The 27,101-nt window shown below is 44.3% G+C and overlaps 1 protein-coding gene and 1 non-coding gene across 2 annotated transcripts in view; one reads left to right on the plus strand and one right to left on the minus strand.

Moving 5' to 3' along the window:
- Positions 1-27,101, plus strand: part of MGAT5 (alpha-1,6-mannosylglycoprotein 6-beta-N-acetylglucosaminyltransferase) — a 368,322-nt gene that overhangs the window by 243,746 nt on the left and 97,475 nt on the right. The window contains exons 10-12 of the mRNA XM_054722778.1: positions 2,558-2,727; positions 5,951-6,085; positions 12,692-12,825. Of these exons, the coding sequence (XP_054578753.1) occupies positions 2,558-2,727; positions 5,951-6,085; positions 12,692-12,825 (439 nt within the window). The remainder of the gene's footprint in view (positions 1-2,557; positions 2,728-5,950; positions 6,086-12,691; positions 12,826-27,101) is intronic.
- LOC114232207 (U6 spliceosomal RNA) lies at positions 9,400-9,506 on the minus strand. The gene has a single exon (XR_003618251.2). It is a non-coding gene; the product is annotated as a U6 spliceosomal RNA (small nuclear RNA).

A 27,101-nucleotide genomic window follows, 5' to 3' on the forward strand; every position in this document is an offset into this window, starting at 1 on the left:
AAAATGGTAAATTTTATGTTAGATATACTTTACCACAATAAAAAAATATCAAATAAGGGGAAGGCAAGAATAGCATAGAGACAACAGGTGTAGAAACCAGACTTCTCTGGATGTATCTCACTTTGTAGATTTTATATAGGAATCATCCTATATAATAAAAGCCTAATATGCAAATCGACAGATAGGCGGAGGGCGGGGCCTGCGAGCAGGTGGCACCAGGCCAGCCAAAGTGGGTGCCAGTGGGCAGAGGGAGGGTTCGGCGATCACGGGGTGGTGGCGGTGACCAGCGGCGGCGGAGGGGTGATCAGGGGTTGAGGCCAGCCAGCGCTGTCCCTCCATCAGCCCACCAGTCGCCTTCCACAGAGGGAGGCCAGACTGTGGCTCAGGGAGCGGGCCTAAGACGTCAGTCGGACATCTCCCAAGGGCTCCCGGACTGTGAGAGGGCGCAGGCTGGGCTGAGGGACCCTCCCCCTCGAGTGCACGAATTTTTGTGCACTGGGCCTTTAGTTTTACATAGGTGTAAAAATTTAATATCAATAAATAGCAGTACTTGGAAAGCACAAGGAATATAAAACAAATGAACTCATTGCTTGTCCAGTTTTACTACGAATGTATAGAGACGGACTATTCTTGTTGACTAGAACACGGTAAGTTGAACGTTTCTCATGGGATATCACAAAGGACAAAAAAACTGCAAAAGTGTCTTTCCACAATTTTTACTAATCATGTAGAAGATGGTGGTGTTGATATCCTCACTCTGAATCAATTGTGTGTATTGGAATAAGGCAAGTAATTATGTGAGTGTCCTTGCAAAGTGGGTTTTTCAGTATAGGGGAGAGGAAATAACAAATGTCAGATGGATAATCTTATGTAAAGATACTGTAATCCTGAGTTTGAATTGGAAAAACCAGTATGAACTCATGATTAGTTTTATCCTCGAGGAAAAATAAATTTTCTACCTGTGCCCACTGAAAAGGCCTACAGGAAGTGATAATTGAGAGTGTGCTTAGCACTGGCCTTTGACCTTTAAATACCATTCCCACTGAATGCTGTCAGAGGTTCTTAGGAAACTGGCTGATTAAGGTCTGCGGCAGGAGTTGTGAGGTTGGAACACCCTGTCTTACCAGAAAGTAAACTGTCAAAGACCAGGACTGTGTAAAAGAACTTAGAAGCCAAATGAATAGCTTCCTGTTGGCCAAGATGAGACAATGTGATAATCAGTAAGAATAACAACTACAATTTATTAAAACACAGCAAATAAACTTATAGCCATACTTTTACAATGGTGTGTGTGTGTGTAAGTTCTCTGTGGTCATTATTAGAGAACACTAAAGAACAATTTTTTTTAAACTGCTAAATAAAGGGAAAGACTGAAGGCTTTTTTTTTTTTTTTTTTAATGTAAGCTGTATTTCAGGGTGCCCACGTAGTTGGCTGATATGGGATAGTTTCTCTTACAGAAGCATTCCCACTAATAAGTGCAGAAGGAATGAGCCAATATCACCATTCTGCCACCCCTCATGGATGAATGATCATCAGTTAGCTGCTAACATCACAAAACAGACGTTCCCACCCTGGAAGGAAGTAGACGCACCACCTATGAAGTAGTGTTGTTAGAAAAACTAAATATGGATTTAATCCTGTCTGTAAATCTAGTTATTAATTTACCATCAATACAGTCAGCAAAACCCAGAGTGTGAGAGAGACTACTGTAAATACAACCCAGTCTTTTTGACAAATAAATGACAAGCCCCTCAAACCCCCCCTCTCCCCAAAGGCTGATGGAGCACTACTCCAGGTTAAAGATGGCTAAGAAACACATGAGGCAGTTACCATTTATTTGACTTCTGACTAGAACAGCTACACTTGAAAAAATAAGGGACACTGAGGAGGTGTAAGCACCGACTGGGAACTGGATAATATTAAAGAATTAATAGTTGTTCTGGGGTGTTAGTGATGTTACGTTTTGTTTTTTTTAAGTGAGGGTTTTTTTTGTTTGTTTTTTTATAGATCAAAACATTTATAGATGAAAACATGAAGTCTGGGCTTTCCTTCAAGATAAGCTAGAGGGGTTGGGAGAAAATTAGGCTATACATTAAATAAGGTTTATCATGAGTTGATGATTAGAGTTACCTGATAAGCACATGGGAATTAACTTTATTGTCAGGTCTGCCTTAGTATGTATTTAGCATTTTCCATATTAAAAAGCATAAAATATTCTAGCTGTGAGAAAAAAACCCATACTGTTAAAATATATTTTATTGTCCTTACCCTCCTTTACTTTTGACTTTTCAAATACATCCATCTTTTTAAAAGAAGGATTATCTGTCTGTACCTCATTCTCATAGTTGCACCAAGGATAGTTGTTTCTCTAAAACAACAATGAAAAATCATTTTCCTCCTTTCTTTTTACTTTTTTGAAAATCTGCTTACCCCACATTGAGATTTCATTGAACGTAAACGTGGTGTTAACATCGGTTGATCGCTTTTTCGTGTATAACTGTGGAGTTTGTGCTTGGTTCGGTGGAATCAGCATTTGCCTCTTGTTTGTTTTCCCAGGTCCTGGTCCACCTGGGCCTCCTGACGAAGGAGTCTGGGTTCAAGATTGCGGAGACAGCGTTCAGCGGCGGTCCTCTCGGTGAATTAGTGCAGTGGAGTGATTTAATTACATCGCTGTACTTACTGGGCCATGACATTAGGATTTCAGCTTCACTGGCTGAGCTCAAGGAGTAAGGAGATTACTTTTCAATTTTAAAATCAGAATACAAAAAAGAAATTGTAAACTCTTAAAGCCCTCTATTACTGTGTAATTTCTTGTGGAGGAAAATGAAAGTGATAATTCACTAAGCAGGAGATAAGAAGATTATTTTCAGGAGCTAAATACATACACTGTGAAAGCATAATATGTTTTCATTGTAGCTGCAGGCTCCAGAGGCTTCACAAATGAATGCCAGAAAATTCAAACCCGGGGCTTATTCTTTGCTATTACAGGTGCTTCCAACATCTGCAGCATAAGACATTATTGGCCTGCCTAATTCCCTGTCTCTTGCTGAAATTCATACCGTTCCCTACTCAACATCAAGCTTTCAGAATCTTGAAACAGGGCAGGTTCCTGTTTATAATTTAATTTGGATAGAATGAGTTTCCTGAAAGCCCTGATCCAATCCTTTTTCAATTAGCCAACATTCAGCTCTTAGTCTGTTAACTCTACCTGGGTTTTCCATTTCAGTGAAACTTGCTTGCAATTCTGGCCTGCTCTTAATCTCATTTAGATGGACACAGCTGGCTAAGCAGACTGCTTAGAGCCCCTTCACTCCTTCCAGATAACATCCAGCAGCCAAGTTATCATGATGCGATATGTCAAATGCTAGCAGAAGAAACACGTTGGGTGAACAGTCTATGTTCAATGAATGTATCTCATCTGGCTCCTACTTTACTGTTCACTGTTAGGTCCAAGGCCCACACCTGACCAGTGGCAGTGTTGAGATGGAAGCAGTATCAGTAAGATAATATCACTGTCATTTGTTAAATGATTTCCATATTCTGAAACTGTGGGTAAGGGCTTCAATTACAATAGTTTCAACAGTTGTTTTTTTTTAAAATATATTTTATTGATTCTTTACAGAGAGGAAGAGAGAGGGATAGAGAGTCAGAAACATCGATGAGAGAGAAACATCGACCAGCTGCCTCCTGCACACCCCCCACCGGGGATGTGCCCGCAACCAAGGTACATGCCCTCGACCGGAATCGAACCCGGGACCCTTGAGTCCGCAGGCCGACGCTCTATCCACTGAGCCAAACCGGCCTCGGCAGTTTCAACAGTTTTGACAACCATGATGACTATTAACAGCTCAAATTTGTTGAGCACTAGGTGTGCATCATGTACTAAGCATTTTATATGTTTTTATCTTATTTAGTCCTTAGCACAAACCTGTAAGTAGGTGCTATTGCTTTATGCATTTGAAATGTGAGGAAACTGAGATTCCAACTACAGATGGGTTGTTTGAGGTCCCATGGAGAATGTGTGGAAGAGCCAGGACTGGAGCCCTGTGTCTGGTTTTGGAGCCTGTGCTTTCTACGGCTGTAAAGCCTTGCAGATAAACCCAAAGTCTTCTGAACCCTTAATCACCTTCTGTCCCTTCTGCACGCTGCCTTCTGGTGCCTCCCTCCTGCTTACATTAGAGCACACTGGGCACCAACCTGTGAGGTGGATGCCTTCTTACAGTTAGCACTCGTTCCTCTAGTGCCTTCTGTGGACTGGATCTTGGTAAGGGATAGGCAGAGATGGCCAGCATGTGTTCATGGAGATGCCAGTCATTTGCTAATTATAATTAATGCATTACATAATAATTACACTAATTGCAATCTGATTAGTACTAATTGAGGTGTGGATGCTAGAATGTAAGCACAGGAAGTGAAGAAACTATGAATATTGTTCTTCAGCACATAGAAAAGTGTCTACCACACAGTGGGTGCTCCTATTTACTGAGCAAATGAGTGAAAGGATGAATAAGTGGGTGGATGGGTAAACAAATGGAACACTGTTGGAGCCCCAGGGATGGTACTTTCAAGGGAAGTCAGGGAAGGCAAATTGGGGGTCTATCAGGCAAAAACTTTGTTTCGTGGTCAAGAGGAACGAAGGTCTTTAAGCACTGGTGACAGGGACAGATGTATTTTATTTAAGAAGGTAATTGTGGAAATAGCATAGAGCAGTGGTTCCCAAACATTCCTCAACATTGGAACCTCCTGGGGACCGTTTTAGACTCCCAAAGCCCAGACCATATCTCAGATTAATTAAGTCGCAGCCTTTGGGGATAGGATGTAGGCATAAGTGTTTCTTAGCACCTTCAGGTTATTCCAATGTGCAGACAAGTTTGGGAACCACTGAATACACTGGATCAGGTGTCGGGAAGCAGCAGCTCAGCAGGCCAAGTCCAGTCCTGCCTGCTTTGGGTGAAGTTTCATAGGAGCTACACCTACAGTTTCTGTAGGGTCCGATCACTTCCATCCTACAGTGATAGAGTGGAGTGGTTACTACGGAGAAAATGTGGCCTTCAAAGATGAAAGTATTTACTAGCTGGCCCTTCACAAAAGAAATACTCGAATTCTTGGGAAGAAATTGTGCATCAGGCACCGAGCTGGAGAACAGGGTGCTTGGAGACAGTGGCAGTTTAGAGCTAGAGGGCAGAGTCCTGTTTAGGCTCCTGTCCTTGGAAGTAGGACGTCCAGCCATAATTTGATGAAGGATCATTGTGGGGTGTAGCAGGGATCAAAGGTTTCAATATTAACCCATTTCTAAGTGAAAGGTGACAAGCACGTTGGCTCACCAAGTACAAGTGTGAGTTTGGATGGATGGGTGGGTGGGCAAAGGGTAATGCAGAATTGTAAACCGTAGTGCCAATATAGTCAGAAGGGACATTTTCACATGAGAGAAAAAAATTGGAAGCAGTACAAGACAGTACAGAAAGACGTTTTTCTCAGAAATAAGTCAGTAAGGGCTAGAATAGTAAGAAACTAACAGTCACTGAGTATGTAGCATACATTGGGCACTTTCCATTCAGTACCTCATTTAACCACCAAAAAACCCCTGAGAGGTTGCTATACAATCTGGTTTCGTGGTGGTTTTGTTTGCTTGTTTGAGAATAAGGAAAGATTCTGAGGTTAAGTAACTGGTCTAAGATCTCTCAGCTGCTGGATGGGGGAGACAAACTCAGACCTGTATTTTCCTGGGCTTCTAAGGTTGTGTCTGTGTACCATTTGCTTTTGCAAGAGTCAAGGTGGGGGCTCTGGATGGGTCCTGGGGGTGGGCAGAATTCAGATGAGCAGTGATGGGGATGGGCCATGCCATTCTCCGGGTAAGGATTCTTGGATGTTCATTTGCCTATTAAAGTTAAGTATCATACCTTGAAGTGAATTATTTTTCTTTTTTTCTCTCTTCTGCCCTTTCTCTAGAATAATGAAGAAGGTTGTAGGAAACCGATCTGGCTGCCCCACCGTAGGAGACAGAATCGTTGAGCTCATTTATATTGATATTGTGGGACTTGCTCAATTCAAGAAAACTCTCGGACCATCCTGGGTTCATTACCAGTAAGTGCCGCATGCTGTTCTTAGGTTTGCAGAGCTTTTTTTTTTTTTTTTTTTTTAAACAAGAGTTGAATGGTTGTAGGTAGAAAGAAGCGCATTAAAATATCTTTTGAACCGTGTAGAGAGTGTTTCCCATTCCTAATTTAAATTCAGATTCTCCACAGTGACTTCTTACTTTCAAGGGCTATTCATTATTTTCATTGATTTATGTTAAGAATAGAAAACAAGTATCCAACCTCCTTTTTACCGTCCCTAATACTTAGCATTCTTCTCTCAGTATGCCTACAACAATCTTATCTGTTTAATCACATAGCGATTTCGATAAAATTAGGACAGTGTCATTACTTGTGTTTCTTAGGTTTGAGATAATGACTCATTCTCTCTGCTTTTCCCCAATCAGTATTCTTGTCATTCTTGGAAGAGAAAGCTGGGGAATACCTCGCCTGAATGCCAGGGTCTTGCACTTTATAAGATCCGCCTAGTGCTTGGGATGCCCCAAGTGTGTGTGTGTGCTGCTCTGTGGCAGTCTTTATCATTTAGTGCAGTGGTCGCCAACCTTTCGGACCTCGCGGACCACTGGTTGGCAACCATTGGCTGGGGCCACAAGTTAATATTTGAAACGCTTTTACATGATACACAACATAACCTAGATGACATTGGATTAGACAATGAAGTTTATTAATTTTTCAGTTTTCTTTCAATCTTTCTGAAAAAGGCTTAGTTTGGTGCTACTATTTCTCCAACACTACTTTTTTAAAATGTTTTTATTGATTGTTAGGAAGGGAGAGGGAGAGGGAGAAAGAGATAGAAACATCAATGAGAGAGAAACATCCATATGCTGCCTCCTGCATGCCCCTACTGGGGATCCAGCCTGCAACCCTGGCATGTGCCCTGACCAGGAATTGAGCTGGTGACCTGTTGGTGCATGGGGACTACGCTCAACCACTGAGCCACACCAGCAGGGCTCCAACACTACTCTTAACACTTGCATGCATTTTTAACAAAGAGTGATACCTGTGCCCTTGCCAGTGTGACTCAGTTGGTTGGAGCATTGTCCTGTACACTGAAAGGTTGCGGGTTTGATTCCTGGTCAGGGCACATCCCCAGGTTGTGGGTTTGATTTTTGATTGGGGTGCCTGCATGAGGCCACTGATTGATGTTTCTTTCTTGCATCAATGTTTCTCTCTTTGACTTTGAGTTTAATACTTATTAAAGAACAGTAACATGCTTTTTTGTTGTCTTCCATTTATTGCAGTTGACACTGGCTTTTACTTATGGTCTAAAAAAGTTTCCAATAAATTTTAAAAGGTGAATACATTTAAATAAACATTATATTCATTCTATAATGTCAGTGTTGTGTCAATTTGGGTAAAAATCATGAAGTTAGTACAAACTTTATCAGTGACAGCAAGTGTTGATTTGTTTAAACCAGCTTCCTAAGAGAACACTCTGAAAGTCTTTCAATTAGAACGACTTGGAACCCCTGCCCCCAACCATGTGTTCCTTTTCTGTTGATATTCGGTAAAGAGATGTTTCAGTGTGTTCTTTTAACTTAACCAATAAATCAGTCACTTCTTTAATTCAGGTTGGTTTATAGTTAATATTATTAACTTTCATCTCCAAGGTTATGTCAGACTGGAAGTCCTTTAGAATTGAAAGAAATGAAAATTTAAAATACTAAGATTCTTCTCAGGAGCACAGAGGGGAGGACACTGCTGCCATGGAATTTCCTTAAGTAGCAATGATTTTCTCACTGGGCAGAGACATGCTCATGGGCAGAGGAGAGGGACTGACTGAGAGAGACCCTGTGCTCTCATTGCCTTTGGATGTAGACTCATAAAATAGCAAAATAAAAATTTGGTTTGGGCCTGGGTAGCTCTCTACCTTTGTATCAGGTTTTTCCTGGTTTGGGGTTTGCCGTTTTCTTGAAATCTTCATGAGTCCCAGGCTATCACATTTGTCCTCTGTTACATGAAAATAACCATCTCATTTCTTGGTTAATGAGCCGTGTAAGTAAACACACTATTTTTTTTCTTTTTAGCTACAATATTAAAAATAAAAGAAAGAAGGCAGTGCTGTTGTGCTCTGGCATTTTGCAAATGGCAGGCACCTGATAAATGTGCCACTGGAGTGGGCATCCCAGGCATCCCTGGCCTCACATATACTCACCATTAAGAAGCGCTGTTTGGACGGGAAAATATTCTCAGTGGTAGTATTCAGTTCAATTAAAAAGAACGATTCCATTATTAAAAAGATCACCGTTGATTGGTATTTGGTTCTTGTTGGATGACAAGACGCATGGCAGGGGGTTTATGGCAGAGGGTAATGTCTGTCCATCCTTTAGTAAATCACCCACATTAGTGCTGTTGGCGGGATGTCACTTAGTCATCAGCCTTGCTATCTGGTGTGATGGCACTCAGGTTTCATCAGAAGGCCGATTAGGTCCTCTAAAGAGTTTATCGCCCATTTCTTCCCCTTTTGAAGATCAGAAATTGTTGGGGCCATCTGTATTCATCTTGGTTGATGGTAGATGATATGAATTCTGTTCAGTGTACAGTTATCTTCTGATTTTTCATTTAGGGGCAAACCCTTCAGTTGTATTAATCTTGGGAAATATTGATCTTTGAAAATTCTGTTAAATTTATGTAAGAACCCAGGAAACTCAGTTAAGTATTTTCTATATGCAACAAGTACACTGCTGAGTACTGCAAAACTCATACAGATCAAATCTAAAACAGTCTTCCTTCACAGCCCTGAGAACACACCAGACAGCGAGATTCAAATAGTCTAATTTATATCACGTTTTTCATCGAGCTCCACATTAGAAAGTAGGTCCTGGCAAGAAGGTTATGAGTACCCATCCCATAATAGCGTGGCTTAGAGCAGAGAGAGTATTCCAAGAGCATTTGCCATGGCTGCAGGGATCCCTGCTCGAGGAGGCCAGCTGCTCGGCAGCAAGGCTAATATCTTTAGAAGCCATTAGTCTGTTTCTGATGCTACATACACACAAAAGGCATTAGAGGAAGGGTGTCAATATTAACTCAAACAGAATTCCAACACAGATGCAGAACGTGATTGACAAGGAAAGCTATAATGTTAGCCGCCTCTGTCACAGACAGAGATCAGTCTCCTGCCTCTGGTTATAAAACAAACCCAAATGAGCTAAAAACAATAGACATTTCCTAAATCAAAGCTTCAAGTGTGAGGATGTAGAATTACAAGTACCCGAGACATGGGATCATCCATCCTATAGCCTTCCATGGGGAAGAAGCCCAGTATCAGAAGTGAACATCTCGGCACTTAACTTTCTTTTTTTTAAAAATGTGTAATGCTTCATGAATTTGTGTGTCATCTTTGCGCAGGGGCTATGCTAATCTTCTCTGTATTGCTCCAATTTCTGTATATGTGCTGCCGAAGTGAGCTCTAGGCACTTTCTGACATCCAGGCTTCCAGGAATCAGGCGACTGCTAGGTATCTTTACTCATTAGAGTTTATTTTAATTATCCAAATGGAAAATAACACCAGTAAAACTCCAAGTTAAAAATAGAATGACAAGCCAAAGCCAGAGAGGAATATAGACCGTTTGAGTCAATTGCAAATAAGCGGAAGCAGCCAAAGCTTCAAGGCATAGGATCCTTTGGACAGAGTGTCTATTTGTCCCTGGGGTGCAGGCACAGCACTGTGGTTCTTGCATCCCAACTCTGTGCCTGGGCAGCGAACCTTCCAACCGCCCCGTCCCGCCTAGCGGTGTGTGTCCCTCCTTCTCTCGCAGTGACCTCCCCAGAGCTGCCACATCATCCCTCTGTTTCCAACACTGCCCTCTTCCTCAGAAGAAAACATACTGGCTCCAATAAGTGCCTTTTGCATTTTTATTTTAAAAGGAAGAGTGTAAGTTAAGACTTGGGAATGTTTTATCAAGAAGAGAGCTGTTCAAAGAGCAAGGAAAACAGGCATGGATCAGTTCCTTGCATCCCTACCTTTTTCCTGGAGTGTGGACATCCATTTCTGTCTGCCTCTTGGCTGCCAGGCTGATAACATGTTCTTGGTCCTATTGTGGCAGCGGTCACTGTGATGATGGCCTGTTCCTTGAGTCACACAGGAATCCAGGCAAGGAGGTGCTTTCTGTGGTCAGCCTGTATTTCCCACCTGGTCACAGCCCGCCCTCTTCCACCTGCCTTTTCTTTTCCTCCTTGTCTAGACTGGTGATGCTGATCTCTGATGAGAACATCATCTCACCAAAATGGCAATTTACTGTTGCTCTTCCTGGAACAACCAATCTGATATTTGCACTTTTTTTTTTCCCCCTGAATCATACATTGATGTAAAAATGAAAAGTTGGGCCTTGTCTGGGTGGCTGTTTGTTGAAGTGTCATCCCATGCACCAAAAGGTCACAGGTTCAATTCCTGGTCAGGGTACATACCTAGGTTGCGGGTTGGATCCTTGGTTAGGGCACATACAGGAGGCAACCAATCGATATTTCTCTCACACATGGATCTTTCTCTCTCTCTTCCTCTCTTTCTCTCCCCCCCCCCTTAATCCCTCCCTCCCTTCCTCTCTCTAAAATCAATAAACATATCCTCAGGTGAGGATTTTTTTTAAAAAACTTGGAAGAATGAACTTCCTGAAAGTGGAAAAGAGAAGAAAGAAACTGAATCAAATACTTAAAAATCATTGCCATCCTCTAATTCTAAAATATGGGGTTTAATCTTTATTTACTTGTATGCTTGTTGATCCAATAAGAGCTATTTAGAAGCAGTATTGATACATAACAACAGAAAATATTGTTATTTTTATTGGCCACTTATGAGCTAAGTTTACATCAATGTTTTGAGAATTAGTAATGAAGTAAATGTAATCAAAATCAATACATTCTGTTTCAGTATTGATTCCTTTCTTCTGATTGGTCATTCTGTGTGCACCCTAAAGCAGAGGTCAGCAGGCTTTTCTTATAAGGAGCCTGATAGTAAATATTTTAGGCTTTTCTGGACAAACGGTCTCTATTTCTCCTCACTCCACTATTATTGTGTAAAAGCAGCCACAAATAATAAACAAACAACTGGGTGTAGCTATATTAAAAGAAAACTTTATTTTTGAATGCTAAAAATTGAATTTCATACCATTTTCACATGTCACAAAATATTCTTTTTGTTTAACTAAAGATGTAAAGATCATTCGTAGCTTGAAGGCTATGCTGAAACAGGCTGTAGATGGGATTTGGCCAACCCTGTTGTAAGGTTTTGGTGGAACAGCCAAATGAAACATATTCAGTTTCACTTCTTCAGGCTCTGAGTGGAAGCATTCGTATTCTCTTACTGTCAGACACTTGAAAATCACCATTGCCTTTTGAGCAAAATTTTAAGCTTTACCTAAAATCACATACTCTAATTAATTGGTGAAAATGTTGAAAGAGATAAGGTGTGCCATGTGCTTTGAGCAGAATAAGACCTCCATCTTCATCTGTTCCAGGTGCTTTAAGATAATACCACAGACTGAGAGCTCTTGCACAGCAAGCATTCTTCATTGCTCACATTCTGGAAACTGGGAGCCTAAGACAAAAGTTCGAGCATGGCCAAGTGAGGGCTGTCTTCCAGGTCTCAGACTTCTTGAATTCTCACAGGATGGAAGGGGCTAGGGAGCAAGCAATGCAGAGTTTCCTTTATAAGGCCACTAATCCTATTCATGAGGGCTCCACCCTCATGACCTAATATCATCACCTTTGGAGGTTAGGATTTCAACACATAAATTTTGGGGGACACAAACTATATATAGTGATCTCTAAAAATGGCAGTTCTTTATTCAACAAGTGTCTTCAGGCACCACTGTCTGCTCGGCCTGCTGGGGCACAGCAGTGAGCTTGCACTCTGTAGTTCAGCTTTAGGGAGCATTTACTTACCTTTTTTTTTTTTTTTTTTTTTTATCCTCACCTGAGGAGGATATGTGTATTGATTTGAGAAAGAGAAATAAAAACATCAATGTGAGAGAGAAACATGAATCAGTTGCTTCCTGTATGAACCCCGACCAGGGATGGAACCCACACTGTTTTGGTGTATGGGATGATGCTCCCACCAACTGAGCCACCAGCCAGGGTGCTTTGGAGAACTTTATTTCATTGGTATTTGAGTCATGCTCTGAAGCACATTGTGTCTGCTGCATGATGATCCGAGTCACATATGGAGATACTTGGTTACACAGCTATTCTAAAACCTGCCAATGCCTGTCCATTGGCATTTCCTGTTTAAAGTATATGCCCTCCTTGGTTTGGCACAATGGATAGAGCATCGGCCTGTGGACTGAAAGGTCCCAGGTTCGATTCCAGTCAAGGGCACATGCCCGGGTTGCAGGCTCGATCCCCAATGGGAGGCGTAAAGGAGGCAGCCGATCAATGATTCTTTCTCATCATTGATGTTTCTCTCTCTCTCTCTCTCTCTCTCTCTCTCTCTCTCTCTCTCCCTCTCCCCCTCCCTTCCTCTCTGAAACCAATAAAAATATATATATATTTTTAAAGAGTATCTGTCCCTTTTTGGCAGTGCCTGAAAGAGGGGTTGGAGCTTTTATTTCCAGAATTTGGGTCAAGGTTGCAGTTTTACCCACAGCACTTTTTCTTGCAGGTGCATGCTGCGCGTCCTGGACTCTTTCGGCACCGAGCCGGAGTTTAACCATGCCAGCTATGCCCAGTCCAAAGGCCACAAGACCCCCTGGGGAAAGTGGAATCTGAACCCGCAGCAGTTTTACACCATGTTCCGTAAGTATTCCTGTCTCGCATCTGCTTTTTAGAATGCTGCCACAGACAGAGGGGAAAGAAAGTAGATGGCATGTATTAGAGACTATGAATCCCAGGGCCCTGAGCTGTAGAAATATGTGCCTTGGGAATAATGGAATTTTTTCTCAATTACTATCAAAAGGCCATGATGTGAGCATTTAGAAGTGTTCTGGAAAAAATGTTTCCTCAGGACGTATCACGAGAAACTGTAGGGAAAGGGCTTTGGGTCCACTTTGGGTTGGCAGACACTATACCTGTTCCCTGCCCCATAGGTGCTGTGTAGGGTCCACTTGATTAGAGACAAGGAATGGGGTCTTCTGTGGTCACACATTTTCCAATAAGTAAACCTTAATTACTTAAGCATCACATTTTGCAAAGAAAACTGTTAGCCTTTTTAAAATGGAACTTTTATTTTATTTTTGACTCGTTAGAGACAGAGAGAGGAAGGGAGAGAGAGAGAAACATTGATTGTTGTTCACTTATTGATGCATTCAATGGTTGACTTTTGTATGTGCTCCTACCAGGGATCATACTTGGTGTATTGGGATCACCCTCTAACCAACTAAGCCACCCGGTCATGACCTAAATGGAACTTTTTAAAACTGTTTCATACTTTACCGACTTCTTAAACACGGACCCAGAAGGAAATCTCACTTCTTTTGTTCACGTGGTGTTACTGTCGCCAAAAGCAGTGGTTATTTTAGGAGGAGATGTGCTGGACACACTGAGAGATGATGCACTAACTGGCCCTCGCTGTGGGCCAGTTTCTGTATTGTTTTTCCTCCCACTTCTTACTACTACGATCAGTTTACCTCATTTCATTTAAAATTAGCTGAATACTGTGAAGCCAGATTTGATAGTGTTCATGCAGAGAGCAGGTTTGTTTTCTGAGTCAGTAGATTGCGGTGATGAGATTCAGTTCCGCAAACAAAAGGTCACGTGAGTAAGACAGTTCATTTGTATGCTCAGAGTGGAGAATTCCCATTTTCCAACATGATCAGATCATTTTAATCCAGAGATTTCCACCTAGAATACGTATCTGAGATGTGAATCTGTTTCCTCTTCCCTTGCCTCACCCCCTTTTCTGCAGCCAGCTGAAGATGACTCTTTTCTCAGGTTGTCTAAATGTAGCAGCAGACACATGGGGCTAATCCCTGGGTATAAGGTATGAGAAGGGAGAATTGAGAAGAGTTCCTTTTAAAATCAGCTCAGAGAGACCTGTGAGAGCATGTTCTGTGCATGGTAAACGTGACTGTTCCTGGAGCAATGCATCCTGTCCCTGGGACACAGTTTAGGGGACAAAATAATATAGGGCTTGTTGGGTGACAGATGGTTGGTGAGCATGGTACAAAGCACGTGTAACTTTGAGGGGCTGGGATGAGGTCATACAAAATAACCTAAGAAGTAACCTGTGTGTTATGCAAAATGGAAAAAATGTTAGCTATGTCTAAAGTGGCCAGAATTGATATGTGTGCCCTCCACCAGATGGAGTTTTTCTAATCCCAGGGAATGGGAATAAGTTTTTTCAGAAAGTATTATAAAGTTCTCTTATAGAATCTTAGAATTCAGAGTCGTGAAAAATACATTTTGTTGTACATAAGTGGAGGATTTCCACAGTGTTGGTTGAATTGAAAGAAATTCACTGCTTACATTGTAACTAGAGATGAAGACAGATTAATTCCTGTTCCCCTGGCAAGTATGTGTGTCCTAATTGACTCTCATTCAGCAGGAACCAAGGGGAAAACTGGTCCATTAGACAGTCCTTAAAAAAAAAAAAAAAAAAAAGAATGTTTATGTCAAAAACAATAACACCATAAGCAAATTTAGCAGAGGGTTAGTATCCCTAATATATAAAGAACTTATAAAAATAATGAGTAAAAACTTCTATAATCCAGTATAAAAATGTGCAAAAGCTGTTACCGTTTCAGAGGAAAATGAAATTACCTTAAATATATGAAAACATGTTAACTTCACTCACAATAGAGAAATGTGTTTTCACACTGCACCAAGATACCACGTCCCACATATCACATTGGCCAATGTTCAAAAGTTTTCTAGCCCAGCCATTCTAGTGGTGAGGCCCAGGGACAGCAGCCTGCTCCCACCCTCATGCTGGGGGGTAGGTGTCACCACCTCGCAGAACTGCCAGTGCATTTTTCCTTGCACTGAAGAGATCCTATCTAGGAACCTATTCCAAAGGTAGGTTAAGGGAAATAGAAAGAGGCCTGTGCAAAGACTGTTTATTGGGGCTATTTTCAATACAGACTAGAAATAACCTCAATGTTCCCAATAGGGACTGAGTGAATAACAGGGTCTGTGGATAGAGTCTAGGATCTATCATAATAAAAGGCCAAGAGGCGTCACGACCAAACTACCGATCGCCATGAGGTGGCATTGACCATTTCTCGGTCCCATCCTCCCCCCCACCCCCGCCGCCCGTGAGCAGGGGCGGGATGGGACTGGTGAGCAGGCTGAACTGCTGACCTCTTGGTTCCTCCCCCCCAGCCCACAGGCTTCGATGGATCAGCAATGGTGAACGGGGGAACTGGTGTCGGTGGCGGGAGGACCAGGCTGGCTGTCAGGCCGTTGAGATCACCAGCTCATCCCTGGCTGCTCAGGGGCTCAGGCCTGTGGGAAAGTGGGCACCGGCAATTTCACCTCCATGTGTGTGTGCCAGACCAGCCGCTGATGGAACGCGCTGTCCGCTCAGGGCCACTCACGCCAGGACGGGTAGGCCATGGGGGTGCCCCGCAGCCTCCATCAGTGCCTCAAGCCCCAGTGGCAGTGGCAGTGGCAGTGGCAGTGGCAGTGGCAGTGGCAGCGGCGGCAGCACCCGCGTGAGTGGCCCCGAGCAGGCGGCGTGTTCCGTCAGCGGCTGGCCCAGCACACACGCATGGAGGTGAAGTCTCCAGTACCTGCTTTCCCGCAGGCCTGAGTCCCGGAGCAGCTGGGGATGAGCTAGTGATAACAACGGCCTGACAGCCCAGCGGTGGAGGCAGCGTTCAGCCTGGGGACTGGCAAACGGGCAGAAGATGGCCCTGATCGCAGGAGGCTAGGCCTAGGGACCCTACCTGCACGATTTAATCGTGCACTGGGTCTGTAGTCTATAATAATTCTATAATAATAAAAGCATAATATGCTAATTAGACCAGACATCCTTCCGGACGTTCTTCCTTCCAGACAAAGCTGCAGCGGGCAGGGGCCGCGGCAGAGGTGGCAGAGGCCCCTGGCCATGGTAGCAGCAGTGGCGGGCGGGGGCCACAGCAGAGCCCCTGGTCGCGGTTGCTGCACCGGGCAGGGGCCGGGGCCAAGGGCCTTGCATGAATTTCGTTCATCGGGCCTCTAGTTAAGTGATAAAAACCAAAGTGCAGGGCTGTATGTAGAGCTACTCCCTTGTATATAAGAAGGATATAGAAGAAAGATGTGTAAATACATTAGTGTATATAAATTTGCTTATATTTTCAAAAGAAATGAAGAATAAATAAGCTAATACAAATGACTATCACTGGAGAAGCGTGTGTAGGGTCAGGGGTGGAAAGTAGATGTCTCTTAATGTACATTATTTATACTTTAGAACCATTACTGTTTTATATAACCTAAAAAGAAAAATCAAAGAGGAAAGTATTCACTAATAACTGAAACAGGTTGAAAAAAATAAACAAACCTAGTGATATATCAGGTGCTGTCAATCTCTCATGCAGAGAAAATACTCATTTCAAGTGACTTCAAAACCGTCTTGGGACTGTACATTTATAATGGGAAACATTTATATTGTTATTTGAAAATAATCTGGGTATACTGTAGGAGCCAAAATTTTCAGAATACAAGAAAGGGGAAGTATTTAAAGAATTTAACTAAAGAGTGTATAATATTCAACTTGAATAAGAAATATCAATGTGAACTTTTTCTCTTTAAAAAGACCATGTTTCCCAGCTCTGTTCTTTGAAAGGATCAAAAGTAAAGATGACTCACTAACACTCAGACTGGGATTCCCTAAACACTTTCCCACTAAAAGGAACCCCTGCTTACATAAGTAGTTGGTTCTCGGACTAGGGCAGGAAAAGTGCAGGATGGGACATCCTGGGAGCTGAGGCCAACCAGGGGTGGGGTCAGAGGACACAGGAGCCGGAGATAGGGTAGTCAGAGCATCAAAATGAATAATCACTGCAGTGGATTGAAATCAGACCAATGACAAATAATCCAGGAGTCCCATGATACTTCAAATGAGAAAAACCCTCAAAATCAATCGTCACCTTTGTAAGTTGCTAGGATGCATCTTCATTACCCTGAACATACAGGGAAAGAATTCCACTATGATCCTGATTTTCTAAGACAAATTGTATTTAAAGACAATCAGATAGTTGATGAGAGAAAGTTGTTAATCATGGAGAAATCGCAGCTAATAAATGCAAAAGTACCCAGGAATTGGAAACTCAGCATTGTATAGCTGCTAATGAGGCAATGGAGCCAGGCAGGATCCTCACTGGCTGCTAAATCCATCAAATTACAGTTGGTGGGAAAATTCCCCTCGGATGAGACTGTCTTCAATGGAGGAACTAGGGAAATGAAGCAGCTTGAGACGTTTTATCATGTAGTGATGTGTCAGTTGAAGAATTTGCAGCAGCAAACAGCGAGCCTGCACCCTGCTTCCCAGAACTGCCTTCAGAGAACTTGGGTGCATCTTTGGGAGAGGGGCCCTTCCCTCCCCCATGACAAAGGGGGGTCCAGTCCAGTCTAGCCCTGTCTTTTCCACAAAATCTTTGATTACCTCGCTCTCTGGAGAAAATGTAGCTATGCTAGTGGTCTGAAGTGCAGCTTTACTGGTGCTTAGCATATGGCCTGATAGTAATCCTATCTAATAATCCTATCTTATAAAAAGGTAATATGCAAATTAACCATCACTCCATCACAAAGATGGCGGCACCCAGTCCTCTCAGCCCCACCTGAGTCCTCCAGTCCCGGGGCGGGGTGGGGGGGGCGGGGGGGCGGCCGCTGAGAGTGGGCAGCGTGAGCAGCCTGGCAAAATGCTTGCTTCATGAGCGGCCTGGCGGAATGCTTGCTTCATCGCCTCTGGCCAGGCTGGGGCACAGAATGCTTGCATCGTTGCTCCGGCGATGAGGCAAGTGTTCCGCGCCCAGCTGCAGATGGGCCTCTGGGCTGCGGAGAGTCTCTGGGCGGTGGGCACGGAGCAGCCAGGCCCCGCAGAGAGCTACTGGCCCACGGATTCGTGTGCAGGACTACTAGCCTTATATAATAAAGAGGTAATATGCAAATTGACCCTCACACTGTAACACCACCACAAGATGGCGGCACGCACAGTGGGGTGGGGCAGCGGGGATGGGGCCAGCGGCTGCTCCGCCCAGCCTCCACCAGGATTCCTGCGACCCCGCGGGGGCATGGGGGTCCAGGCATCCACTCCGTGTGGCTTCTGCCAGGTTTTCCGCAGCCCCGCATGCGCGCCGTGGGGGCAGGGCCTGGCGGCTGCTCCACGTGGCCTGGTGGTAGGGCATCAGGGCGGCACTCCAGGACTCGGGGCAGTCCCATGCAGGGGAGGGTGGGGGGTAGCCTGGGTCTCGCATGATTTCGCGTGACGGGTCACTAGTCATTACATAATCGATGTACAAATATGCTCATGTATTGCAGGTACACTTAGACCAGTGATGGCGAACCTATGACACGCGTGTCAGCACTGACACGCATAGCCATTTCTGATGACACGTGGCCGCTGAGGCGGCCGCATGCCAAGGATGAAACATTTGCGAAATAATGTTTTTTCCTCAAAGTGACACACTACCTGAGTTATGCTCAGTTTTTTTGGCGAAGTTTGACACACCAAGCTCAAAAGGTTGCCCATCACTGACTTAGACTGTTTTCCATTGTAAAGAGTTAGAAGACACAGAAATAGAGTGTTGTGCTTATAGGATCAAGTGTTTAGGTGCAGCTGCCTGTCCTGTCTGTGAGACATAGTATGTTCTGGCACAGGTGGTGTGCAGAGAGGGAATGAGGAGGCCTGGTCAGAGGCCAGCAGGAGGGTGGAGAGAAAATCACACAGGGGTGAAGCATTTGCAGGAACAGTGAAATGACCCGGCTGCATTTACTCTCAAATATCCAGAGCTGTTCCTATTTCTACTCTTAACTCATTTCCTCACTAAGTTGGTGGAGTTTCTACAGGTTGAAAGCCCAGTTTTTCTTCACTGTTTTGCTCTAAACCTCAGACCTTCCCTGGTACCATCCTCTCCGTGTATCCTATTGGAGGTGGGCCAGCACAGACTGTTTCTGATCTCTCCCCAGGCAGCTCTGCAGGGCCCAGCCACTGGTCAGACAACACAGATCAGTTGAGTGTCTTTTCCCAAGAAGCTGAGAGGTCAAGTGGCTCCTCCCTTAGAGCAAGCCCTTGCTTCTGCTTGTCCACACTCTAGCAGTCCTCTGAGCGAGGCACGAGGACCTCCTTCCTGCCACCAAGCTACTCCTCCTCGAAGACCATGGTGCCTTCTCTTTCCCCACTGAGTCAGGGCCAAAGTTCATAGCAAAGTGTTCAAGACCCGTGTCTCTCGGGTCCCCTGCCCCATTTCCCCCACATACTCCTCCCCGGATCCTGGCCCAGCCTCCCAGAGGCCTGCTGGCCTGGAAGGTGCCGCCCAGATTCCTCACCACTCCTGCCTCCTTCAGATCATCCTGAGAGCAGAATTATTTTAAGGGTCTATTTAAATGTCTTTCTCCATCTTCCAATGAAATTTAAAAAGACACACGACCCTATTACAGAAACAGGGAAAGCCCCTCCCCACCAAAAACGTGTCCCGTATACCAATGCAAGCATTATCTTTTATGTTGGTTTAACACACACACTAAAATTTTATATCACCTTGTCTTTCACTTATATAATTTTTTAAAACCATCGTTTCCAGGTCTGTTTTATAGTTCAAGTGGCTAGCTCCTAATTTGTATTTATTTGGAGACTAGTAGCCCGTTTGCACGAAGATTCGTGCAATAGACCTTCATTCACCTGGCTGCCTGCACCAGTTTTCTGCCGGCACCGGGGACCCAGGCCTTGGCTGTGGCCACTGCCCTCTACCTTCTTTCAGGGTCCGGGCTTGGCCCTGGGCGGTGGCCTTGGGCTCAGCTGCACCAAGCGTCCCTGCGACCCGATTGCAGGAGCAGACCCCCAGGTCGGCTCGCTCCTGCCATCGGAGCAGGCACCCGGCTGGCGCCCAAGGCCCGGAAAGCCCCGGGCGGCTTTCCGGTCCTTGGGCTCCGCCGCACCGCACCCCAGCCGGGTCCCTGCTCCGATCGGAGCACGCACCCGGCTGGCGCCCAAGGCCCGGAAAGCCCCGGGCGGCTTTCCGGTCCTTGGGCTCGGCCGCTCCGCACCCCAGCCGGGTCCCTGCTCCGATCGGAGCACGCACCCGGCTGGCGCCCAAGGCCCGGAAAGCCCCGGGCGGCTTTCCGGTCCTTGGGCTCGGCCGCACCGCACCCCAGCCGGGTCCCTGCTCCGATCGGAGCACGCACCCGGCTGGCGCCCAAGGCCCGGAAAGCCCCGGGCGGCTTTCCGGTCCTTGGGCTCCGCCGCACCGCACCCCAGCCGGGTCCCTGCTCCGATCGGAGCAGGCACCCGGCTGGCGCCCAAGGCCCGGAAAGCCCCGGGCGGCTTTCCGGTCCTTGGGCTCGGCGGCACCGCACCCCAGCCGGGTCCCTGCAATCGGAGCAGGCGCCCGGAAAGCCACCGGCCCCAGCGTCCCTGTAACGGTTTCCTGGTGGGCGTGGTTGATGGGCGTGGCTTGGTTGGTGGGCGTGGCTTGGGCGTAGCGAAGGTGCGGTCAATTTGCATATTTGTCTATTATAAGGTAAGATGCTCTTGAGAATTAATTGTTGCTCTTTCTGAGCTTTCCAGGGATTTGGCTTGACCCTACATGTAGGCATCATTTAGCTGGTGGCCTTTAGTCTGCTGTGTGTGCTGCTTTCTCTTAACTCCCAAAGGTAATCTCTCTTATGTTTTCTCAGTCCCAAGCAAGATATGTTACTAGTATACTTCAGAAAGAAAGCAGTCTGCCCATGGAGAAGGCATTTGTCTATACAGTTTAGAGGAGAGAAATAAAACCCCACGATGATGACTTTTAGCTTGAGTTGTCCAGTATTTGGGTAATTCTAATGATCTACCTGCAGACACCCTCTCTCACAGCCACATTTGGCTTCTGTAAAGCATCATCAGTGGTGAAACAGTTACCTAATGGAGTTTTTCCTTCTTTCCCTGGAGACTAGCTGGAAGTAGCAATAGCAGAGATGATTAAATTCCTTATTCCTAGTTTCAGGCAAGTTTCATTTCAGGCCTATATTTACATCCTACAGTGGAAAACTTTGAATAATGTTTAGTAGTCTGTCTGCTTAACAGCCTCACTATTCATATCACTATCACAGAACATTTTCTTATTTTCTAGCAGGGACTGCCTCTGTTGGGTTTTTCCTTTAGTTAATGGACTAATTTTTTGATTACCTGCAACATTTCAGCTGTCACTCACAATATGAAGACACTAAAGAATTTGCCTTTTGGATGCTCACAATCTATAGTTACAGTCGAGGCTGGGGAATATTCAGCTTTTCTCAGTTTGTGTGGTAATTTGAGGCAGGAAAGATGGAGATATAATGAAGTTGAGTGAAGAGATTGGAGACCTGGGAGGTGTTAAGTTAGTCTTTCCACTTCATCTCCAGTCCATCTTTTTTTAACAACCTTTTTTCCCTATGTCTCCAAGGTTGTTCCTTAACAAGGGCTTAAGAAGTGACTAAACCTAATTCGTTTGCTGTTCATTGTGTGAGTGAATTGAAGACTTAGATTGGAATATTTTGGGGTTGTTGCTTTTATCACTTGTTCAGTGTATGTACTGACCATGCACAGTGTGCTGGGCTATGCGGGATGCTGAGGTGTCTGCTCTCCAGGTTTGTTCCTGATGGGGCAAGAGACATATGATCAAAATTAAAGTTTTATCATACCTCCACTTTAGACATCACAGCTTCGTTGAATGGGGCAGAGAGGACCTCAACATCGAGGCAAAGCACATCCTGTTTATTCTGTCACTCACTTCGGGGGCGGGGCGGGGGGGCGTTGAAAGTGTTGGTTCACACTAAGGTAACCAACTCATCATCCCAGTTTTCAAGACGAATGGCTGCATCATGGGAACACCCTCTGTCCCACACAAACCAGATGGTTGGTCATTCCATTTCATAGTAAGGGAGATGTGTAGGGTAGGGCAGAAGGTTATGCAAAGGAGGAGGGAAGAAACTAAGACAACTGGCAAAAACCCATTCCCTGGGCAGAATTCGTGGAAAGGAAAGCAGTGCAGGGGAGCGAATGCCTCACTCTTGACCTCCATGGTGACTGCAAAATAAAGCCTTCCAGTTCTCCATGTTATGCCCCTTTAGCTCACCGAATGTACTCCGGGTGCTCTCTCTCCTTTGAGATTCTAGGTGAAGTGTTGAGAATGGGTTCATGGCCTTTTTGATAAAAAGCTGCAGATGAAGAACTAATTGTGCCAGTTCATCAAATTGGGATTAGGATTTGGTGAGAGAGAGGGGCCAAGTCATTCATTACTGGCCACCAGCTTTGTGCCTATGCTTGACATACGTAATCTCATTTAGTCCCTGTTATTCAAGTTAAGCCCCGGAAGTTTAAAGTAATCTGCCCAGAATTGTAAGTCCAGAGCTGTGATTTGAACACAGCACTTCCCAACCCAGGTCATTCTTCCCCGATGCTCATGGTAGAAAGATCGAGACATACTTGTTTGGCCTCATCTTTTCTTTGCTCCAGTGAACACACCTTGGAGTCTTTAAGGAGGACACCAGGTCCTAGATCCAAACTTCTTGTCAGGAGTCAGGCGCCATCCAGCTCCTACCCACCTCAGTGTTGTCTTGCCTCCTCTTGGCCCTTGGATGCCAAGTTCTCTCTGCAGCCAGACTGTTTGATATGCTGCTCCCTTGTCTGGAAGCCTCTCTCCTTCACTCCTCCTCGCCTGCTCATCCTTCGGGAGGCACGCGTCCCCAGGAAAGCTTTCCCTCTTGAGCCGGCTGTCCTCTTTGAGGCTCTCATTAGCACCGTGTTCCAGCCCAGAGCCCACTCTGTGAGCCTGCAAGCATGATTCAGTGCCTGCAGTGGTAACCTCATTGGTAATCAGTATCTGTTGAATTAATGAGTAAAGAACTATTACACCCACTACAAAATGGAGTGAATTATAATGTAAGTCAGATCATGACACCCCTGTGCTCACAGTGCCATGATATCTGCCATAGGGAAAGACAAGTCATGCTAATGGCCTCAAGGCCTGGTGTGGCCTGGCCCGCGACCTGCCTGGCCTCATCTCTTACTATGTGTCTTTTTTCTCACTGCTTTCTAGTCTCCTTGCTGTTTCTTGGATGGCCCAGGCACACTCCTACTCTAGGATCTTTGCATTGATTGTTCCATCTTCCAGAACATTCTTAGTTGTTCCTTAGATTTCCATATCTCCTTCTGCAGGTCTTTAATTCAAATGTCACTTCAGTGAAATTAATTCTGACTCACTCCCCCATTGTAAATGCTTTATTTTCCTTCATAACTATATCACCAGCCAGCATTTATGCATCACTTAGTTTTTTTATTATTTTCCCCCTGTAATCTGAGGAATGTGTTAGTAAGGGTTTTGTCTGTTTTCTTCATTCTAAAATTCCAACATGTTGAAGAATGCCTGGCACATGGTAGGCATTCAGAAAATATTTATTGATTGAATTAAATTAAATTGAATACTAAGACCTATTCTGTTTTTAGTCCATGCAAGAAGGTAGGGAAGGGTAAGAAGTGTTGCACAGATTTCAGATTCCAGAACCTTCCTGAGGCAACTAGGCTCGTGTTGCTCTCTCTGTCTCCCCACAGAATTCATGCATGTGGTTAGGTTTAAAGAGTTGTTCAGATCATACTGATTGTCATTGACATTCTAACTCTTATTTTTCCAAGGACTTGAACTTTCAGCCATGTGTATATGCAGGATCAGATCTAAGTAGTGGCTTGTCAACAAAGCAACAGTTTTATTTATTTTTTGCCTGACAAAGCAAGAGTTTTATTTATTTTTAAAATATAGATTATTGATTTCAGAGAGGAAGGGAGAGGGAGAGAAAAAGAAACATCAATGATGAGAGAGAATCATTGATTGGCCGCCTCCTGCATGCCCCACATCAGGGATCGAGCCCTCAACCCAGGCATGTGCCCTAACCAGGAATTGAATCTCTACCTCATGGTTCATAGGTCAGCATTCAACCACTGAGCCATGCCGGCTGGGCAAAAAGCAAGTGTTTTAGAAACAAGCCTTCCCTTTAATGTCAGAGGCAGATCTGTTAGCTTCAGCTAAGGGTCAGTTGCTTCCATGTACAGTTTTCTTTTTAGGCCCTGACAAGCAAAGGGGCTGTTTGTGATTTAAACTACCCCTTTGGCCTTTAAGTTGGGCTGCGAGGGCTCTCACTGCTGTGCAGACCAGTGAATAATAGAATCAACTTGCAATTTCTTCTACAGCCAAAGTCTCTTCATGTGCGATGTTCTCTCAGCAGTCCATTCCTCATAAATTGTTTTTTGACACTTGAAAATTTTACTTTAGTGTGCTTCTGTCAACGGTTCAGCCACTTGTCTTTTTAACTCAGCTGTTTATAATAGTTTCCCCAGCCCATGTCCCAGGCTTCTGTCTCTCGAAGAGCCTAGTACCACTACCATTTCAAAAAAATCAGTTTTGGTAAAATTCAAAGCAAACATCAGTCACTTTCTGTGAACAGTTTTTAAGACCACATTACTTCTTATGTGATGTATCTTTATTTTTCAATAAAGTTTTTTATATCATGCCAGTTTCTTTATCATAGAAATTAGAATCAACAATGTGAATATGATGGCAGGCAACAGTCTTCTTCTGTTTTAACAAAATTTTTTCAAATATATGAAAAAGGTGAGAGAAATGTACAGTAGAAACCCACCACCTGCAATTTACAATTAACAATTTGCTTTATTCTATGACATATTAATCCATGAATATCCATCAGTTCTCTCCATCCATTAGTTCACCTTTATTATGCATAAAATAACACTTAATCCTTAGATGTTTTAGCATGATACCATTAGCTAGAGTTCAGTACTGATCACCAAACCAATTGTGTTTATTTCTTTTTTATCTTTAACATTACTTATTTACTACCTGTCTCTCCGCCTGGAGATAAGCTCAGTGAAGGGAGCTTCATTCATACTTGTCAGTTCACTGATTTATCATCAGCTTCTAAGTTGTTGCCTGGTTCATAGTACATGCTCAATAAATGTGCTGATGTTGAATGAGTGAAGGTATTTAAAAACCTATGATGTGCCCAGCCTGTGTGGTTCAGTGGTTAAGCATTGACCTACGAACCAAGAGGTCATGGTTCTATTCCCAGTCAGGGCACATGCCCGGGTTGCAGACTCCATCCTTAGTGGGGGTGTGGAGGAGGCTGCCAATCAGTGTTTCTCTCTCATCATTGATGTTTCTATCTCTCTCTCTCTCCCTTCCTCTCTGAAATCAATAAAAATATATTTTTAAAAAAAACAAACCTGTGATGTTAGGATTTTAAAAGTTTGTATCACTGATTTGTTTCCCTTCTTCCCAACATCAACTTTTTGTTAATTAATCAGTTCAATAAATATTTATTGATCACCTATAATATATCAGACCTGAGCTAGGTTCTGGGATAGAGTGATGAGCTGCCTTGAAAAACAGGCTTTGATTTGGGGGCTTTTGTATAAAGAGCATGATGGTAGAAGTAGTTTAGGCATAGCCGCCGCTGCCTCCTAACGTAGATCTACCTACAAATCAATCTCAATCAGCTAATTAAGCATTCCTCGTTGACTTAATCATGCATTCAAAACATATTTTCTGTATTTATACTGTGCTCTGGACTCTGGGAATTCATAGACACTTAAACATACCTCAGTCCTCAGAGAGCCTGCAGTCTGTCAGGGCAGATGGTGGTGTGTGGTGCGGCTCTAACTCTTCATGATCTGAGAGGAAGGGGGAATCCCTCAACTGGAAGGTGATGGGTGCCAGGACTTAAAGGGAGGAGGAAGTGATAGATGTGCCAGACATGTGTCAGCATGAGATAAGATGGGAAAGCATGGCATTGGGAACCCCCAGAAGGTCTCGTTGGTGGAAGGGTGACCTGAAATGAAGCTGAATGATAGGTGTGCGTCCTGCTTCATCCTGAAGGAAGCGGAGTCTCTCAGCAGGAACTTGCTATCTTCAAGTGTTCCTTTCAAAGACCACCTGTTCAAGCACCACAGAGGATGGATTAGAGTGAGGGAGCAGAGAGAAAGGGGCAAGGCTGGAGATTCGGAGACTACTTATACATCCACTACAGAGTTTACAGGGGTTCAGTGATCTGTGTGATATGCATTGGATATATCAGTGAACTGACAAGCATGAGCTTCATTGAGCTTATATTCAGCTGGGGAGACATATAGATCGTCAAGAATTGGGATCATCTTAAATGTCTCTGGTAGGGTGTATCAAGCAGGATTTATGTCATCTAGACTTGATCATAAGGATTTGCTGGCTCTTCCCACTGGGAATTGTTGAAAGCGGCTTTAGACAGCTTAATTTGGGGCTTGGAAGATGTCTTTATTCTCTCCATGTCTTGGCTTTGCATTTCTCTGGATTGGCATCATTCTCAGGAAGCTGTCCTCACATGGTCACACAGATGATATCTATAGCTCTTGACTTCTACCCTGCCATCTCTATAAATGGAGCAAAAGGATGGTGACTTCAAACGTAGCTCTGACTGGTCCTAGAGCAACTGTGATCGGTGGGACTTGCATCATAAACCCATCTTTCAACTAAGCTCAGGTCAGGTGGAGCCCTCTGGATTATGTGCCCTATTCTCAGAGGCAGGGAGAGTGGGGACAACGGAGGGGTCAGGATTCTGTCTGAATGAAAAATATTCGAATGGCCTGGGAGGAAGGTCAGTTAGTTCTACAGAGTAATGCTGGCAGCCCAAAACGTGGCATCGTGGCTGATGAGATAAATCACCCACTGAAGTATTGCTTTAGCAGGCAGCGATGAGCTGTGGCTATTAACCCAGAAAGGCACCTGCGGCACATTGTGTAAGTGAAAAAACTTCCCAAAAGAGTAGATATAAGAGGATCCAATTTTGATTTGAGGATAAAAAAAGATCACTTAGTCTAGGGCCGTGGTCGGCAAACTGCAGCTCGTGAGCCACATGCAGCTCTTTGGCCCCTTGAG

Source organism: Eptesicus fuscus, chromosome 11 (assembly GCF_027574615.1).
Source record: "Eptesicus fuscus isolate TK198812 chromosome 11, DD_ASM_mEF_20220401, whole genome shotgun sequence".
Lineage (NCBI taxonomy): Eukaryota > Metazoa > Chordata > Mammalia > Chiroptera > Vespertilionidae > Eptesicus > Eptesicus fuscus.